The 19,891-nt window shown below is 40.9% G+C and overlaps 1 protein-coding gene across 6 annotated transcripts in view; it reads left to right on the top strand.

Moving 5' to 3' along the window:
• The first annotated feature begins 1,178 nt into the window (after positions 1 to 1,178).
• Positions 1,179 to 19,891, top strand: part of LOC118676791 (protein mono-ADP-ribosyltransferase PARP15-like) — a 46,037-nt gene continuing 27,324 nt past the window's right edge. The window contains exons 1-4 of one of the 6 annotated variants that reach the window (XM_036351269.1): positions 1,179 to 1,429; positions 10,095 to 10,334; positions 17,182 to 17,444; positions 19,281 to 19,379. In XM_036351269.1, the coding sequence (XP_036207162.1) occupies positions 17,340 to 17,444; positions 19,281 to 19,379 (204 nt within the window). In that variant the 5' untranslated portion in view covers positions 1,179 to 1,429; positions 10,095 to 10,334; positions 17,182 to 17,339. Of the gene's footprint in view, positions 1,430 to 8,308; positions 9,259 to 10,094; positions 10,335 to 17,181; positions 17,456 to 19,280; positions 19,380 to 19,891 lie in introns of those variants that run through there. The other 5 variants (XM_036351265.1, XM_036351267.1, XM_036351266.1 and 2 more) reach the window with 5 other exon arrangements.

Consider the following 19,891-nt stretch of genomic DNA (forward strand, 5'->3'; position numbering starts at 1 on the left):
ACAAAATAAAAAACAAACAAACAAACTTTTAGGACAAGAAAGGGCTCCTGATGGTCCAAGTTTCACCCACCTGATTCTCTGTGGGGCTACGCTGCCAGAGGTGGGTGGCAGTGCTGAGAGAGGAGGAAGAGTTCAGTTCCCCGTGTCCCAGAGGGCCTGGCACCTGCTCCTGACGAAGCAAGGAATGCTATTAAGTAAAAATAATTTATACAAAGTGGCTCATACAAAAGCTGCGGAGGGCGGAAGAGATGCCTCTGTGAGAGACAGATAACTGAAAGGGGCAGGAATGGGGAAAGATACGCCACTTCTCGTCTCTAACACAGAGCCCTCCAGCTGCCCAAGGACTGGAAGAGGGCTCCAGCAGGCAGGGGAGGGGCACAGCAGGGCCAAGTGACCCTCAGGGGGCCAGACAGGTGAACTGCAGGGTCTGCCCTGCCAGCTGTGTCCCACACAGCACCATCTGCTTGGGCTGCAGAACTCGATGAGTAGCCCAGAGCAGCTCCTTTGACAGTGAGCACAGTAGCCTGCAATGCCTGGCCCAGCACTGTACCTGCAGCCCTGACCTATGCTTGAGGAGGGGCAGAGGCTGCCAGCTGGCCCAGGGTGTTCCCAATGAACAGCAAGTGCTGAGCAACCACCTTCACCTGCTTGCCAAGCAGCATGAAGAGGCCTGGGGGCTGGTTGGCCCCGGTGCTGAACATCAAGGCCACCACAGCTGCCTACAGTGTCGAGTGGTGGCTCTGGCACTGCCAAACATAGAAGTGCAGGAGCTGTTGATCTCCATGGGGCAGAAGCACCGGGTCCCCTGAGGACAGGACCTCCTGCTGCTCCTGTGGCCCCAACTTCCTCAGTTTAGGATCCGCTGGGAAGGCCTCATGCAGGGTCCTAGAGCCCTGAGAATGCTGATTTCTAAAACATATGCTAGAGACACTCTACAGACTCTATCTCATTGAATCCTCACAATAATATCATGAAGTGGTTGTGGCTATGCCCACTGTACAGATGCCACTGACTGAGTTACTCCACTGAGAAATGATAGAGCCCAGGATTTAGACTCAGAATTTGTCTGACAGCAACATCTGTCCCAAAATGTTGACATAAATCCGGGGCAGCTGTTGTTTGTTACCTCAAGACTGCAACCGAAGGCAGAAGCAGTTTTCAGAGAAATGAAAATGAAAGATCTCTAGGCGCTAGCTTGTTGGGTGGGGCAGGCCGGCAGTAGGGGCAGATGGAAGCTGAGGATGACTGCGCCCAGCCCCGCCTGCTGGCGTGAGAGTCCTCGGGCTCTGGGGCCCCATCCCTCCGACGAACTTTCACACTAAGTTGCAGGAGGACTTTCAGAGCCTGAAGAGATCGGGAGATCGGAGCCTGAGGTCAGCCAGGAGCCGGGCAGCCTGCCCCCTCCCGGCGCTCTTCTGCCGCGAGGATGGTGAGGGGCGCCCCGGGGGGCGGGGTGAGGAGGGGGCGACAGGGCCGACCCGTCTGGCGCTCGGCACTGGCACAGGCACACGCGCGACACTTTGTAGCCCAGAGACCCCACGGACCTCAGAACCCTCTTTTCTGGGGACTTTCCACCCTGACTTGTTCCGAAAGAGAGTGCGGGGCATCTTTTCCCCCTCAACTTTTAGAAATACTCCTTATAAGTTAGGAATATTGGTCCTTTATCTCTGATATAAATTATGAATATTTCCTTCCAGTTTGTCATTTGTCTTTTGAGCTTGCTAATGGTGGCCTTTTTCCCCACGCAAAATTTCCCCACGTAAAATGTACCAACCTTTTTGTTTTACTGCATGTGGACTTTAGTCATATTTTAAAAGTTTCCCCGCTACACCCAGGTTATTATCACCTTTTAATATTTTTTATATTTAGATCTCTGGTAAATTTGGAATTTATTCTTGTATATGGTGTGAGGAATGGATCTAATTTAATCTTTTTTTCTGAATGGGTATCCTGTTGTCCCAAAAACCAATTCTGTGAATCCATTTAAATCACTTCCTGTAGATCTTCCACTTTGTTTCATTAGTCCACTTTATTAAAAAGATTAGCATTGCCTCAGTACTTGAGATACCACTATTTCATTTACTACATTTTTTAAAAATGTCATTTGGCTGTTTCTGAACTTCGGTTCCACTGACCTGTTTATTCATCTGTTGCAGAGAATTTGTTATATATTTTAATGTCAGGGCTAGTCCCCCACTGAGCTCTTCCTCCTTAGTGTTTTCTTAGCTATTCTTGTGTGTTTATCTTTTTTATGAACTTTAGGATTGACTTATAACTTACGATCAGTGTCAAAATTGGGATTGCATTAAATTTATAAATTAAATTACAGACAGCTGACATCTTGAGATGGTGTGGAGATGTTCTAACCAAGAACAAAGGTGGCCATTTCATTTGCTCAAGTCTACTCTTTCCATTTTTGGAAATTTAGGAATTTACTGCCTTGGCTGAGGAGAGGGTCTTGTGCTCCATTATATTAATGTATCAACCTGCATTTCTTAAGTATCTGCTATGTTGTAGATATCTTTTTATTTTTATTGTTTTAGTGTTTTATGTGATTCCATTTAAATTGTTATCTGTACATCTTGTTTCATTATTTGAAAATTTTTTACCTTGGTACAATTAAACAGATATAGCATTTCATTCTACAACTTTTGGGGTATCTACAGTTATCATTTTTAACCTATCAAGGATTCATATTATTGTGTTTGGTTGTTTATTGTGAAGTATGAATTGATACTTAATTTTCTTCATAATGAAAATTAACTTCCCAACAATATTTATTAAATTATGATTCATTTCTTCATATTCTTATTCCTCTTAATACTTCATAGATTATACTTTTTGATAAGTTAAATCTTATTTCTGGAATTTTTATTATACTCTTTCATATTATCTATTCTTTTTTATTAATTAAATCTTTATGGTTCAGATTATTACATTGGTTCCTCTTTTTTCCCACCATAACTCCCCTTCACCCAGTTCCCACCTCACCCTCCGTCCTCACTCCCCCCCACTGTCCTCATCCATAGGTGCACGATTATTGTCCAATCTCTTCCTGCACCCCCACACCCCTTTCCCCCCAAGAATAGTCAGTCCATTCCCTTTCTATGTACCTGATTCTATTACAATCACCAGTTCATACTGTTCATCAGATTATTTATTCACTTGATTTTTAGATTCACTTGTTGATAGATGTGTATTTGTTGTTCATAATTTGTATCTTTACCTTTTTCTTCTTCTTCCTCTTCTTAAAGGATACCTTTCAGCATTTCATATAATACTGGTTTGGTGGTGATGAACTCCTTTAGCTTTTTCTTATCTGTGAAGCTCTTTATCTGACCATCACTTCTGAATGATAGCTTTGCTGGATAAAGTAATCTTGGTTGTAGGTTCTTGGTATTCATCACTTTGAATATTTCTTGCCACTCCCTTCTGGCCTGCAAAGTTTCTGTTGAGAAATCAGCTGACAGTCTTATGGGTACTCCCTTGTAGGTAACTGACTTTCTTTCTCTTGCTGCTTTTAGGATACTCTCTTTGTCTTTTGCTCTTGGCATTTTAATTATGATGTGTCTTGGTGTGGTCCTCTTTGGATTCCTTTTGTTTGGGGTTCTCTGTGCTTTCTGGACTTGTAAGTCTATTTCTTTCACCAGGTAGGGGAAGTTTTCTGTCATTATTTCTTCAAATAGGTTTTCAATATCTTGCTCTCTCTCTTCTTCTGGCACCCCCATAATTCGGATGTTGGTACGCTTGAAGCTGTCCCAGAGGCTCCTTACACTATCTTCATATTTTTGGATTCTTTTTTCATTTTGCTTTTCCAGTTGGGTGTGTTATGCTTCTTCGTATTTCAAATCTTTGACTTGATTCTTGCGATCCTCTGGTCTTCTGTTGGGAGTCTGTATAATATTCTTTATTTCAGTCCGTGTATGCTTAATTTCTAGTTGGTCCTTTATCACAACATCGAGGGTCTCACAAGATTTCTTGAGGATCTCACTACATTTATTGGTGGTCTCACCAGTCTTTTTGAGGGTCTTACTAAATTTATCGGTGGCTTCTAGACAGTTTTTGAAAGACCTTAAAAGTGTGGTTTTGAACTCTATATCCAGCAGTTTGCTTTCCTCCATTTCTGTCATTTGTGTCCTGTTTCTTTGTCTCAGCATTTTTTATGCTTCGCTGTGTCGATAGAGTGGCTTTCTGTGCTAAGTGACCCAATTACCTGAGGAAGACACTCTTGATGCACCCCCTTGTGGTCTTTGTGCACAGTCTTGTTGTAGTTAAGCCTTGATTGTTGTAGGTATCACTGGGAGGAATTGACCTCCAGGCCAATTGGCTGTGAGAATCAGCTGTGTCTGTAGTGAGAGAACTTCTGTGCTGGAGACACCCCTCTGGGGCAAGACGTGCTTCAATGGGGCTTTGGTGTTCACTGAGTCTGCCCCCTGAGTGTGTGTTTTATGGTTCCATGGAGCTGCAAACTTGATGGTCCCACTCTGACCTCTGGGTTTCCTGGCTCCTGGATCTCCAGGGAGGTGCTAATCTAGCCTTTGCCTGAGGCTATCCAGCAAAAGTCTCCCTGCAGGGCTTGGGCGGGGTGGGTCCCACGGGATCAACAGGGCGTGGCTAGCAGTTATGGCTGCTCTCAGTCTTGCCTTCAGAGGCTCTGCTTCTCAGTGTCCTGGTAATTGCTGCAAGCCCCTTGGAGAGAAAGCTGCCCTCGGGTTCCGACCTATGCCAGACAGTCCCACTTCTCCTGTATGAGTCTGGGTCCCTAGAGACTCACCCGGAACTGAAGCTCAGAGCCTGAGACTCCCTTCCGATTGATAACGACAACCGCGCCCTCAGCCACCAGCCCGCTCTGCATGCACCTCTGCACCTTAGTATTTTACTACAGCACTGCGCCTTCTCTGAGTCTCGGTATGCTTTTCTCTTTCCTTCTAGTTGTAGAATTTCCACTCAGCCAGCCTTCCTGTGGTACTGGATGATGTCCGTTCCGTCTTTTAGTTGTATTTTTGAATTGGTTGTTTGAGGCAGCAAACTCCGGTGTTTACCTATGCCGCCATCTTGGTTTATCCCCCATATTATCTATTCTTAATTTAGAACTATTTAGTTTTGTACTTATTGTTTAAAAATGCATTTTAAAAAGACTATTTTTTAGAGCAGTTTTAGACTTACAGCAAAATTGACCAGAGGGCATAGAGAGTTCCCAGATACCAACTTTATTTATTTATTATTTTAAAAAATATATTTTCATTTATTTTTAGAGAAAGAGAGAGAAACACCAATGAGAGAGAAACATCATCAACTAGTTGCCTCTGCATACCCACTACTGGGGATTGAGCCTGAAACCTGGGCATGTGCCCTCATCTGGAATGGAACCAGTGACCTCTTGGTTCATGGGTCAATGTTAACCATTGAGCCACATTGGCTGAGCAAACTTTAAAAAAACAATTTTTTAAAAATTTATTTTAGAGAGGAAGGGAAAGGGCAAGAGAGATAGAAACATCAATGATGACAGAAAATCATTGATTGGCTCCCTCCTACATACCCTACACTAGGGATTGAGTCTGTAACTTGGGCATGTGCCCTGACGGGAATCAACTGTGACCTCATGGTTCATAGGTTGATGCTCAATCACTGAGCAATGCTGTCCAGTCAGGCCCACCTTTATTTCTTAGAACAGTTTTAAGTTCACAGTAAAATTGGCCTCGATGAAAAATGGAAGTCCCTGTTCTCCCTATAATGTCTATAAATGTCTGTTCATACTCAATCTTCCTAGTGAATAGGCAGTGTCAGTTTTTTTAACATTAAAAAATATTTTTATTTATTTTAGAAAGGAAGGGAGAGGGAGAAAAACATTAATGATGAGAATCACTGATCAGCTGCCTCTTACACACCCTCCTATGGGGATAGAACCTGCAACTCAGGAATCAGACTGTAACCTCCTGGTTGATAGGTTAAAGCTCAACCACTGAACCACACCAACTGGGCAATACCAACTTTTTAAAAAAATCTTTATTGTTCAGATTATTACAGATGTTCCTCTTTTCCCCCCTATAGCTCCTCTCTACCTGGTTCCCATTCCACCCCAGGCCCTCGCCCCCTCACTGTCCTTGTCCATAGGTGTAAGATCTTTGTCTAATCTCTTCCTGCATCCCCCACACCCCCTTCCCCTTGAGAATTGTCAGTCTGCTCCCTTTCCATGCCCCTGATTCTATTACATTCACCAGTTTATTCTGTTCATCAGATTTGTTATTCATTTTATTTTTATTTTTTAAAAATATATTTTATTGATTTTTTTTACAGAGAGGAAGGGAGAGGAAGAGAGATAGAGAGTTAGAAACACTGATGAGAGAGAAACATTGATTTAGCTGCTTCCTGCACACCCCCTACTGGGGATGTGCCCGCAACCAAGGTACATGCCCTTGACTGGAACCGAACCTGGGACCCTTCAGTCCACAGGCCGACGCTCTATCCACTGAGCCAAACTGGTCAGGGCCATTTGATTTTTAGATTCACTTGTTGATAGATATGTATTTGTTGTCACTTCATTGTTAATAATTTTTTATCTTTACATTTTTCTTCTTCTTCCTCTTCTTAAAGAATACCCTTCAGCATTTCATATAATACTGGTTTGGTGGTGATGAACTCCTTTAGCTTTTTCTTATCTGTGAAGCTCTTTATCTGACCTTCAATTCTAAATGATAGCTTTGTTGGGTAATCTTGGTTGTAGGTTCTTGGTATTCATCACTTTGAATATTTATTGCCACTCCCTTCTGACCTGCATAGTTTCTGCTGAGAAGTCAGCTGACAGTCGTATGGGTACTCCCTTGTAGGTAACTGACTGTTTTTCTCTTGCTGCTTTTAAGATTCTCTCTTTGTCTTTTGCCCTTGGCATTTTAATTATGATGTGTCTTGGTGTGGTCCTCTTGTTTGGGGTTCTCTGTGCTTCCTGGACTTGTAAGTCCATTTCTTTCACCACGTAGGGGAAGTTTTCTGTCATTATTTCTTCAAATAGGTTTTCAATATCTTGCTCTCTCTCTTCTTCTGGCACCCCCATAATTCAGATGTTGGTACGCTTGAAATTGTCCCAGAGGCTCCTTACATTATCTTCATATTTTTGGATTCTTTTTTCTTTTTGCTCTTCCGGTTGGGTGTTTTTTGCTTCCTCGTTTTTCAAATCTTTGACTTGATTCTTGGGATCCTCTAGCCTACTGTTGAATCTCTGTATGTTAGTCTTTATTTCAGTCAGTGTATGCTTAATTTCTGACTTGTCCTTTTCCATTTTTTTTGGCATTCTCACTAAGATCCTTGAAGGCCTCACTAAGTTCCTCAGAGGCTTCTAGAAGATTCTTGAGTAACCTTATAACTGTGGTTTTGAACTCTATATCCAGTATTTTGCTTTCCTCCATTTCTTTCATTTGCGACATGTTTCGTTGTCTCTGCATTTTGGCTGCTTCCCTGTGTTTGTTTCTATGTATTGGGTAGCTGTTAAATCTCCTTGAGTTGATAGAGTGGCCTTGTGTGGTAGGTGTCCTATAGGGTCCAGTGGCTCGGCTTCCCCAATCACCTGACGTGAACACTCTTGGTGCACCCCTTTGTGGGCTGTGTGCACAGTCTTGTTGTAGTTAAGCTTTGATTGCTATTGGTATCACTGGGAGGAATTGACCTCCAGGCCAATTGGCTGTGAGGACTAGCTGTGTCTACAGTGGAAGAGCTGCTGTGCAGGAGACACCCTTATGGGGCAGGACTTGCTTCAGTGGGGCTTTGGTGCTCATTGAATCTGTCCCTTGAGTATGTCACTTATGGATGTGAAGAGTTGCAATCTGGTATGGTCTGAGAGTGACCACTGGGTACACTGGCTCTTGGATCTCCAAGGAGGTGCAAAGTCAGCCACTGCTTGGGGCCACCAGCAGGACCTACAGAGAGATCTGCAGATTCCTCCTCTTTGTATGGGGTTTGGAAGTGCCCAAATGAGGCCCAGCTGTGAAGCAAGGCAGGCTGCTGCTGCCAGCCTTGGGCCTTCTTTTAATAGCTTTGGGGCTCTGTGACCCAGCAGTTGCCTGTTTAACAGGTTTTAAGCTGAGAAAGGACAGGCCATTCATATTCAAAAGCCACTGTGCACAGCTTGGGTGGGGTTGTAAATTGGGTGGGGCAGGGTCTTAGAGAATCACCAGGGCAGAGCAAACAGCAATGGCTGCCATTCAGCCCTGCACCAGGGAGGTCCCAGTGCAGGAACAATGACCACTATGAGCACCTCTGTCTGAAAGAAAGCCGCCCTCGTGTTCCAGTCCCAATGCCAGACAGTCCAGTTTCTCCCCGTATGTGTCTGGGTCCCCCAGAGTCTTGTCCAGAACTGGAGTTCAGAGCAAGTGGGAGCTTGTATCTCCCTCCCAATTAAAGCAGAACACCCGGGTGCCAGCTCATTCCACGCCTCTGCACCTACCACCAGTCTCAATGCACTTTCTTCACCTCTCTGGTTGTAGTACTTCCACTTAGCCAGCTTTTCCACGGTTCTGGATGATAGTTGTTCTGTCTTTTAGTTGTAATTTTGATGTGGTTGTGAGAGGCAGCAAGTACAGGTGTTTACCTATGCCACCATCTTGGTTCTCCAATCTAGGCAGCGTTTTTGCATTTTGGTTAGGTTTGTAGTTTGCCCTTTCATTATGCAGTAACAGAAACTTCTTTCTTTTCAGTAACAAGTTGTAGGTCTATTATTTTAGGTCAATGGATGAACACCATCATTTACTGTCATGTTTGTTACTTTCATTTTTCTGTGATTGGGTGAGTATAAATCTGTCTTTACGAAGAATATTTAACTTCGCATGATCATTTAGCTGAAGAGTCACTATTTTTTAAAAATAAGGCAATGAGTGAAATCTATTTTTTAAAAGTATTTAAAAGATCAGCAAGTAATATAAAGAACAGGGCCTTTCAAATTTTGAACCAGATATAAAAACTAACATTTTAAGTATTTTTGTCTCCCTAAAAATTGCCGAGTTGGAAGACCTCAGTACAAAAGTAATCCTTTTCAGAAGAGAGAGGAAAGTGATGAAATGGAAGTTGATGTAATAGATGAATTTTAAAAAGACCCTTTGCAAGCCTCCCTGCTGGTTGCATTTTATAATATCCAAGATGCCGTGACTGAGAATGGGCTACCCTTGCTTTCGGAGTTGATTCGTGGCCCATCAGAAGTCAATGGTGATTTCAGGGTGGAAGTAATATCCGATACTAAAGTTGCTGTCATCGCTTTTCTCAAAAATACTGGTAAGACAGACAATGGCTTTTAACCCTTCTTTGCAAATTGTGGTTGTATTCTATTTTGAGGTTACAGGCATCATCCAATGGGTCTTAAAAAGTTGTGCTCTTTCTAACTCCCAGTGAGAGAACTGCAAGGGAATATGTATTACTATTTCAGGTACTTCTAATAGCAAACATTTATCAAGTTCTTACTCTATGTAAGCACTATGTTAAGTTTCTATGTACTTTATCTCATAACACATAGCACTATGAGATAGATACTACTATTATTGTCCTCATTGTAAAGATGAAGAAATCCGGGGTTAGAGAGGATTAAATGATTTGTTCACAGTCACACAGCTAGTAAGTATTTGAATCAAAATTCCAAATTAGACATTCTGACTTCTGAGTGTATTGTCTTAACCATTGTGCATGAACCCTCAACTTTCCAGTGAGTTTTAATAGTTACAGGATGTTATCTTTATGATAATTACACATGCAAATAGAGACGGAGATGTGGTGAAATAAGTAGAGGGGACCAAAAAGAAATTAGGTCTAGGAAACAATATTGTATTGCAGTCATTATTACTGTTATCAGCTTACAATGAGGCTGCGTATACTTGATTTCATTTGGAGAGATAACTGCTGATCCATGTTTTCAAAATAATCTCAAATGGAAGTCACTGTTAATGTTGGCTGTGCATTCAGGGTAGGCAATGTGGGATAAGAAGAAGTTGACATTGTGAAGTTTAACTTTACATAGAAATTTAGTCATGGCTTCTAAATCAAATTACTTTAAAAAATCTGTTTTCTTCTAATATGAAATGAAATTACAGTACCAATAAACTTATTTTTATTTGTAGATGGCTGGACATTTGTTAATGTTTGTGACAGACACCACAGAGCTCAGCAACTTCAGATTTTTCCCAAGACTTATGGAATGTACAAGACCCATTAAGGGTTGAAAATCTGCCACCTCATGTTGATAATAATTACATAATGATTTTCTTTGATAACCAATCCTCTAAATGGAGAAAGAGCGACCAATGTCTAATATTTCCCGGAGGAGAGTTCAGCCTTAGTTGAACTTTCTGACTACAAAGGTAATAAATTTCTCTTCTTTCTCTATGTTTACAGTTATTATTAACCATTTCATGCACAAATGAAGTCAGAATAAGGGCCATATAGGTGCTGGGAAATACATCAAAGCTACCACATACCTACTGAAATATGTTATGAATTAACTCAAGGCTTTGAACATGTCTCTGTGGAGATCTAGGTAAAAGAATTGTTCTTTTTGTGCAGTAGCAAAACAACAAAAAACTTCTCTTGACCCTACTTTTCCTGTAACTTCATTTCTTTGCTTCCCTTTGCAGCAAAATTTCTCAATTGAGTTTGTCATTACCCACTCTCATTTTCTCTCCTGTCACTCTTTCTTTTTGTTTTGATGTATATTATTCTTTATTTTTTTACAGTTTACATTCAGTATTATTTTTTATTAGCTTCAGGTGTACAGCACAGTGGTCAGACAATCATACATTTCACGAAGTGCTGTCTCTACCCCCTGATATTTCCAGTACCACCCTGGCACCATACATAGTTATTACAATATTACTGACTATATTTCCAATGCTGTACTTTACATTCCCGTGACTATTCTGTAACTACCAATTTGTACTTCTTAATCCCTTTACTTTCTTTACCCAGTCCCCCAACCCTGTCCCCTCTGGCAAACATCAGTCTGTTCTCTGTATCTATGAGTCTGTTTCAATTTTGTTTATTTATTATTATTTTAAAAAATATATTTTATTCATCTTTTACAGAGAGGAAGGGAGAGGGATAGAGAGTTAGAAACATCAAGAGAGAGAAACACTGATCAGCTGCCTCCTGTGCACCTCCCACTGGGGATGTGCCCGCAACCAAGTTACATGCCCTTGGCCAGAATCGAACCTGGGACCTTTCAGTCCGCAGGCCGACACTCTATCCACTGAGCCAAACCTGTTAGGGCTGTTTATTTTGTTTTTTAGATTCCACACATAAGTGACATCATATGGTATTTTTCTTTCTCTGATTGACTTATTTCACTTAGCATAATACCCTCTGGGTCCAGCCATGCTATTGCAAACGATAAGATTTCTTTTTTAAATTTTTATGGCTGAGGAACATTCCATTGTATATATGTACCACAGCTTTATTATCCATTCATCTATTGATGGGCATTTGGTTTGCTTCCATATCTTGGCTATCTACATATATATAAAAGCCTAAGTGACCACTGACCGTCTGACCATCTCACTGGTAGCTATGATGCACAATGACCACCAGAAGCTCAACTTAGGAGCTACCGAGCTGCGATGACTTGGCAGCTGCAGTTCTCAGGTGTTGCACCTGGAGCCAGAGAGGAGGGAACCCGATTCCAGGGTGCATCACCCAAGAACCGCCCTCTCACAATCAAACACCCCTTGGGGAATGTCAGAGAGCTGGTTTTGGCTCTAGCTCAGCAGGCCAGGCTGAGGGCCCCCACCAGTGCATGAATCCGTGCATCGGGCCTCTAGTTATAAATAATGCTGCAATGAACATAGGGGTGCATTTTTTTTTAAATTAGTGTTTTGGGTTTCTTCGAATATGTACCCAGAAGGGAAATCACTGGTTCACAAGGCAGTTTCATTTTTTTAGCTTTTTGAGGACCCTCCGCACTGTTTTCCATAGTGGCTGCACCAATCTGCATTTACACCAGCAGTGTACTGGGGTTCCCTTTTTTCCACATCCTCACCAACACTTGTTTGTTGACTTATTGATGATAGCCATTCTGACAGGTGTGAGGTGATATCTCATTGTAGTTTTAATTTGCATTTCTCTGATTATTAGTGACCTTGAGCATCTTTTCTCATTCTTTCTTAAATTAATTTGAGAGAGGCTTTTACTTCCATCATTCCACCCAAACTGCTCTTGTCGAGTCACCAATGGCCACTAGGTTGTTAAAACTCAATAGCCATTTTTCAGTCCTCATTTTACTTGATCTCTTAGCAGTATTTGACTTAATCACTCTCTCCTTCTAGATGCACTTTATTTGTTGTTAGGACATCACACCTTGGTTGTTATTTTTACCTCAATAGCTGCTCATTCTCTTTATTTATTCATTCATCTTCATTTTCTTAGTTCTTAACATAGGATTCAGTGCTCTTCTCTCCTTTGTCTATACATGGTTTTATTGAGGCCTAATGGCTGTAAATACTATCTATGTACCCATGACTCCCAATTTATATCTTGTCAAGATTCATGAGCTCCAATGTCCACATTCACTTCCGAGTCAATGTGTTCACTTGGTTGTCTAAAAGCATCTGATGTAACCGTTACATGCCCAAAACAAAACTCCCAACCTTGTCACCCCACCCTATCAACCTGCATTATCCACAGGCTTTCCCATTTCAGTTGAGAGCAACTTCATTCTCCTAGTTGCTAAGGCCAACACATGGGAGTCAAGCTGACTCCTTTCTTTCTCTCATAGCCCATAGCCAGTCTGTAATGAAATCCTATTCACTCCACCTTCATGATGTATTCAGAATCTGATCACTTCTCAAAGAGCTCATTAAGAATTTGGAAAATTGAATGAACCATTTTAAAGGCAGTAACAATCTCCTAAAGTACTTATGCCACAAAGTAGTTTATATTTTGGATAATATGACCAAATAAATACCATTTAAAATTATTTTATTTTATTTTTAAATATATTTTTATTGATTTCAGAGAGTAAGGGAGAGGGAGAAAGAGGTAGAAACATCATGATGAAAGAGAATCATTGATCAACTGCCTCCTGCATGCCCCACACTGGGGGTCAAGCCTGCAACCCGGGCAAGTGCACTAACCGGGAATCAAACCCTGACCTCATGGTTCATAGGTCGATACTAAACCACTGAGCCACATCAGCTGGGTTAAATACCATTTTTAATGGTCATATGCATTTTATTTTCTATTATATTATATAGTTAAATATATTTTAAACAAACTTTTGTTAAGACCCTTAAAATTTATATCACTGGCATAGTGGTTAGAGGTTGGCTTCCAGCAATGACTTTGACACAAAGGGTTAGGAGTTTTAACCTTATTTCCCACTGTCTCCACCAGCCTGCCTCTTCAAGACATCCTAAATAAGCATACAAACTATATTATTTTTCTACTGCTGCATACAAAATTACCCCCGAACTAGTGGTTTTATATAACATAAATTTGTTATCTCACACTTTCTGTGGGCCAGAATTTGGGAACAGCTTCACTGAGTGACTCTGGCTCAGGAACTTTCATGAAATTGTTAGGACAGTTCTAATGATTTTTAAACTTTCTAAAAGTTTTCAATTATAGTTGACATTCAATATTGTTTATATTAGTTTCAGGTGTACAGCATAATGGTTAGACACTTATGTAATCTACGAAGTGATTCCCCTGATAAGTCTAGAACCCACCTGCCATCATACACAGTTATTACAATAGTTCTAATTATTTTTTTTTAAATTTAGCATTATGGTCCAATGCTCAGTGGTTGGAGTGTTGTCCTATGTACCAAAGGATCTCAGGTTGGATTCCTAGTAAGGACACATACCCAGGTTTTGGGTTCCTTTGGGAGGCAACAGGTCAATGTTTCTTTCTCTCTCCCTCTCCCTTCTGTCTCTCTCTCGAGAACATATTGGGTGAGGATTAAAAACATTTGCATTATATTAAGCCCAAATATATTTTTGTATAGTTCTATCTATTTGTCCTTGTTCTTCCTTTTAGAGTTGTAGAAATAAATCCTTTTTTAAGATAGTCCTTCAATTGTTTAAGGACAACTGTTATGTCCTCTTCCCTGAAATCCATCCCTCTTCACCACATTTTACTTCTCTACTTCTGCAAGTTAAATATATTTATTTCTTTTTATATATCCAGATGTGATTAGAGTCCTTTTAAGCAGCACTAGTTTCCCTCTTTTGAACAGTTAGTTTTCATAATCCCTTTGCAAAGTGTGACACCTTGCAATAAGCACCATACCCCTGTTTTTACCAGTGGAAAGTAGAAGAGCGTTTTCACCACCCACATTTCTACTGCTATGTTTCTCATATTATGGTCTCATGCCTCATCATTACCTTTTTTTTAAAAAAGAAAAAAAGAATGGACTTTATTTTTAGAGCAATTACAGAAAAAAAATTGAGCAGAAGGTAAGGAGAATTACCCTGGCCCCAGTTTTCCCTAATACTAACATCTTGCATTATTGTAGTATATCTGTCACAATTGATGATACAGTATTGATACATTATTATTAACTGAAGTCCATTACATTAGAGTTCACTCCATGTTATATGGTTATGTTGACGTAAAAACATTCAAACCTATAAAGAATTTTTGTGAGTTTATTTGAGCCAAACTGTCGACAAGTGTAGATAGCCATAACTTGGAATTTATTAGACATTCACTTATTGAAAGACATCAATGGATTGGGATAATGCTCCTGAGAATGGTGGTTTTTCACCTTGTTTTCTACCTTACACCAAAAGAGGAGATGTAAGTGGGTTACATGAAATCCATTGGTGATAGATTAGGGAGGTGGGAGAAAGCAAAGCAGGGAAATCTCTGGGATTGGATAAAAAGTAAAATGATAGATACATTACTTAGGTGGGTGCAGGATAGTTATCAGTCAACAATTATCATGATAACAATGAAGGAATTTATGGTCTCAATCCTGGCGCATTTGGTTGTGCCCCGAGGGGGTCTGGAAAAAAGGAAGTTACAAATTACCCTGACATTTCAAGGATATGTTATCGTAGATGCAGAAAGACAGATAGGCTCAGTTAAGTAAAGGTTGACCTTGTCAGGGAAGATACCGGCCTTGGAGGTGACTACCCACTATAACTGCTTTTAGTTAAAGTTAAATTTCACACCATCCTTTGGCCTTCCCTGAGCTTGTCAGGTTAGAATATGTGGCCCCTTTTGTCCACAGTTCTATGGATTTTAACTAATGCATAATATTATGTGTCTACAATTACAGTTTCATGCAGAATAATTTCAGAGCCTTAAATATCCCCTGTGCTCCACCTATTCCTTCCTTCCTCCTTCCTCCAAACCCCTGGCAGCCACTGATATTTGTGTACTCTCTATGTAATGTTTCCATAGTTTTGCCTTTTTCAGAATGTCATATAGTTGGAATCATGCAAAATGAAGCCTTTCAGAGTGGCGCTTTTACTTTAGCAACAGGCATTTGCATTCCTCCCTGTCTTTTTGTAGCTTGATAGCTCATTTCTTTTTCTCTCTGAATAATATTCTATTTTACAGAAGTACCACAATTTATTAGACATTCACTTATTGAAAGACATCTTGGTTGCTTCCAAGTTATGGCTATCTACACTAATAAAAGAGAAACATGCAAATTGGTGTAACTCCGCTATGCCCACCAGCCCATCAGGATGCTTATGCAAATTAACCCAACAAAGATGGTGGTTAATTTGCATACACAAGCATGCAGTGAACACTGAAGGCTCTGGCTGGAGTGAAGACTGAAGATTGAAGACTGAAGAGGCTTGGCTTCTCAGCTGCGGCCACAGTGGAGAAGCCAAGCCTCGCTGTGGCCAAACCAAAGGCCTGGGTTCTGGTGCCAGCAGCCAGGGGAAGGAAGGCCTATTGCGTGAATCTTCATGCAATGGGCTTCTAGTTATGAATAAAGCTCTATTGCTGCTATCAGCATTTATGTGTAGGTTTTGTGTGGATATAATTTTTCAACTCATTTGGGTAAATATCAAGGAGAGCAAATGCTGGACCATATGGCAAAAGTGTATTTAGTTTTATAAGAATCTGCCAGACTGTCTTCCAAGGTGACTGCATCATTTTGCATTCCCACCAGCAATGAATGGGGGTTCTTTTTGCTTTGCATCCCTGCCAGCATTTGGTGACCTTTCCCCTCATCAAGCACAGTTACATCACTTTTAGTTTATACTGAGTTTGCTGTGAACCAAAATCCCTTAGATGTTTTTACATGACTTCATGGCTAAGTCACATTCTCTTTCTTCTAAACTCATGCAGTTCATCTTCAGACTTCCCTAAGTGCTCTTCCTTCCAATTGGTGCCTCTCCCAGATGCCCTGGGGTCTCTTTTTTATTAGGTGCACTTATAACTGCTGTATGTCTTGCTGTGAAGGACTTTGGGAGACTGAAGTTCAGAAAACTTGAGGTATCTGGGAGTTTACATTCATCTCCCAACCAGGAGGGCCCATAGACAACAACTGACTGGTATGGAGGTATAAGAACCCAGCTCCCTTGTCTCAACTGTGATACAACTTATATTCTCCAGAGCTCCTTGAAGGATCAGACAGAAGCCAGGCTTAACCTAAACCACATTATCTATCTTCTCTCACTTCTTACAGGTTTCTCCCGAGGACACAACTTTAATAAATCACTTGCATATGAATTCCCATCCTAGGCTCTACTTCTAGAGAATCTGACCTTATTTAATGACTTCTTTTGATTATAGCACACAATTGTTTTCAATATTTTTGGCTATTATAACTATTTAAAATGGCATTGGCTTAACTTCTAATAGGTTATTTTGAATTGTTCATGCATTATTGTTTGTGTCTATTGAATCTCTAAGGGCAGATTTTTTTTTTTTACTTAAAAAAAATTTTAGGGCCAGTTTTTTTTTTTTTTCAGAAAAAAAAATCACCTCTCCAATATTATATTGAATGTCAATGGGAAAATCTGATTAATTTTATAAAACTTCACTACAAAGTAACCAAGAATGGAATAGATTTATTTTATTAGGTGAGGATTAACTCCACTTCATTCCTGCATGCCACATCTTTCATTGAGCTGCTTGACAGTGGTACTATTTTAGAGAGTAGACATACTGTATTTTAGAGTCTCATTAGTATCAGAATTTCTTCTTGTGCCAAAGATTTTGTCTGAATGATATCTACCTTTTATTTTTTAGTGGTGGACACCTACTTGATCAAAAAGCTTTTCTTCAATGAAAGGCCCATGTCTGCGTTTCCCTGTTATGTGTCTTAGGACACAGCCTTACATGGAAGGGAAGAACTGTTTAGAAAGTTGCCAGCACCGTTCCTGGTAGCCCTGGATCCTTTCATAAGGATGAATCTTGCAGAGAAAGTATCCCCTGATTGGAATGACAATTATAAAAGGGGAAAGGGCCACTGTGAGATAACATGGCCCCAAGTCAGCTGTACAGGACTGGAGGTAACACTCAGGTCTGTGGCCGCCTAATTCACTCAAGGAAGAACAAAGGTCAATGTCATCAAGACCTGGAATGGAAATGTTTCTAAAAAATTTTCTCATATTATGTCTAAATATCAAGTTACCAAAATGAATGTGAAGCCAATGGTATGGGAGGACATAAAAAAACAGCATAGAGGATGATAGGATTTTGATTGATATGTCAAGGAAATGGTCATAATAATAGGTTGTTTGGAGGATGTGAAAAGAATTATAACACAACTAAAGATACCAGCCAAAACATTGTGACAGAGAATGTGACTGGTTCTGCTGAAAGGTTTTCTAGTCTTCACATCAGTGCCTGTGAAAGAGTTCATACCCAAGGAATTCTGAGTGTGGGAGATCATTGCTCATGCTTTCACCAGACATACCAGATTGCATGAAGGAGAATACAAGTGAAGAATGGTATTCTGGAGAAAGTGAAAAGGATGGTTCAGGAAGCCCATTCCCAGTCCTTCTGGAGTTTTCTGTTTGTTTCACAATGTAGAGTGTGAATAATTCTCTAAGACTATTAAAAGCAAAGAAAATTCATATCCTTTTTGAGCTAGATCAGACATGGAAAATACATTTCATTTCATGCATTATTGCTGATCAAATGATAGTTGTTGCCTGAGCTCCATGTTGAGAAAGATTTTGAGACTGTATCTGGGTTGATTGAAAAAGAGTGCTATTACCAATGAATAATGTCTGTCACTGTGTGTGTGTGTGTGTGTGTGTGTGTGTGTGTGTGTGTGTGACATGTGGCATGTTTTTACCATTGAGCTCCTCTTTTGTGAAGAGCAGATTTAAGTATTGTGTTTTTCTTTCATTAGCTAGTAGTTTGACTTTGAGCAAGTGGCTTCATGTCTTTGCACACTGGTTTCCTTTAAGAAGAATGACGTTTCTGTACTGGATGATCTGTGTTGACTCTTTAAATCCTAAAATTATATGACTGATTACTAGTCAAACTAATGCATTATTATGGGAAACTGTAGGGTGTGTCTTACTGTGGTTTCCCCAGAAGAGGACCTAAGACAGATGCAAGTGCAAGTGATTTAAAAATATATATGTTTTTATTGATTTCAGAAAGGAAGGAAGAGGGAGAGAGATAAAAGCATCAGTGATGAGAGAGAATCATTGATTGGCTGCCTCCTGCACACACCACACTGGGTATCAAGCCTGCAACTAGGACATGTGCCCTGACTGGAAATCAAACCATGACTTCCTGGTTCATAGGTCGACGCTCAACCACTGAGTCATGCTGGCTAGGCTTAAGTTCAAGTGATTTAAATAGGAAAGTAAAGAACCCTGATAGGGTGTGTTATCAAATCAGTTACCACTTATTCCCACTGGGGAAATTAGAGTGAGTCCTATCTGGGAGACAAGATTGCTTGGATAGTTTTACACCAGCTCCTGTCAATCATTGAATGAGGGTTTGAGGGTGAGGGAGGGCAGCTTAATTTACTTCCTCTCTGCTACACTGGCAAGCAAAGCAGATGTTGGCACTACATACAGGAAGTCTTCAGGCAGTAATACAGTTCCCAGTCTGACTGAGGCACCCTTAAGTAGTAAGTCAGGAGAAATGGACAGGGTCAGCTAGACTAGGATTCTTGGGGTAATAAGTAAAAGAACTCATTGGCAGTTGGGGTATTAAATACAGTTGATACTCAAGCATTGTGATAATAAATTACTTGCTTTTGAATCTGATTATGAGTTGAGTTAGAGAAGTCTGTGAAATCTACTAGTTATTTTTTATTTGAATACCTATGAGGAAAGTCTTTAGACACATTATCTGGTAATGTTTTTTACTGTTTTCTTCAGTCAAAATACCATGACAACCTAAACAAAAAGGTAGCCTCAACCCAAACCAAAGAAGGTCTGAAACTCGTGTTGATAAGTGGAGATGTTTCATGTTTTCAGGTAAGTGGTTCTATTTAGTAAATCTATAAAGGAACAATGGGGTCTAATGAACTGGTTCTGTGATGTAAGGTTAACGATTAAGATCATTTAAGTTTGAGAAGTTAAACCCACCTGAGGTTCATGCAGCATTATACTTACCATTTCCGATATTCTTCTACCTGTACTCATGTGTGGAGATCCAAGTTTAACCACAAACCAGGTTGTACAAACCTACCTCTTTTATTTCTCTACTAGAGGTCTCATGCACGAAATTCATGAACTTGGCAGGTCCGGCAGTGGTGGTAGGGGGAGCGGGGGGGCGGGGCACTCAGCCCAGCCTGTGCCCTCTCACAGTGTAGTCCGGGAGCCCCGCAATGGATCGCCCTACAGAGGGAGACCCCGCCCACCCACTGCAGCCCGCCAGTCAGTGGCCTGGGCCTCCCTCTTTGAGGCGATCAATCATGGAGCCCTCCTCCACCCCCCCCCCCCCCCCCCATCGATTGCCCTGCAGAGCGTGGCCTGGGCCTCCCTCT

This window comes from Myotis myotis, unplaced genomic scaffold (assembly GCF_014108235.1).
Source record: "Myotis myotis isolate mMyoMyo1 unplaced genomic scaffold, mMyoMyo1.p scaffold_m19_p_2, whole genome shotgun sequence".
NCBI lineage: Eukaryota > Metazoa > Chordata > Mammalia > Chiroptera > Vespertilionidae > Myotis > Myotis myotis.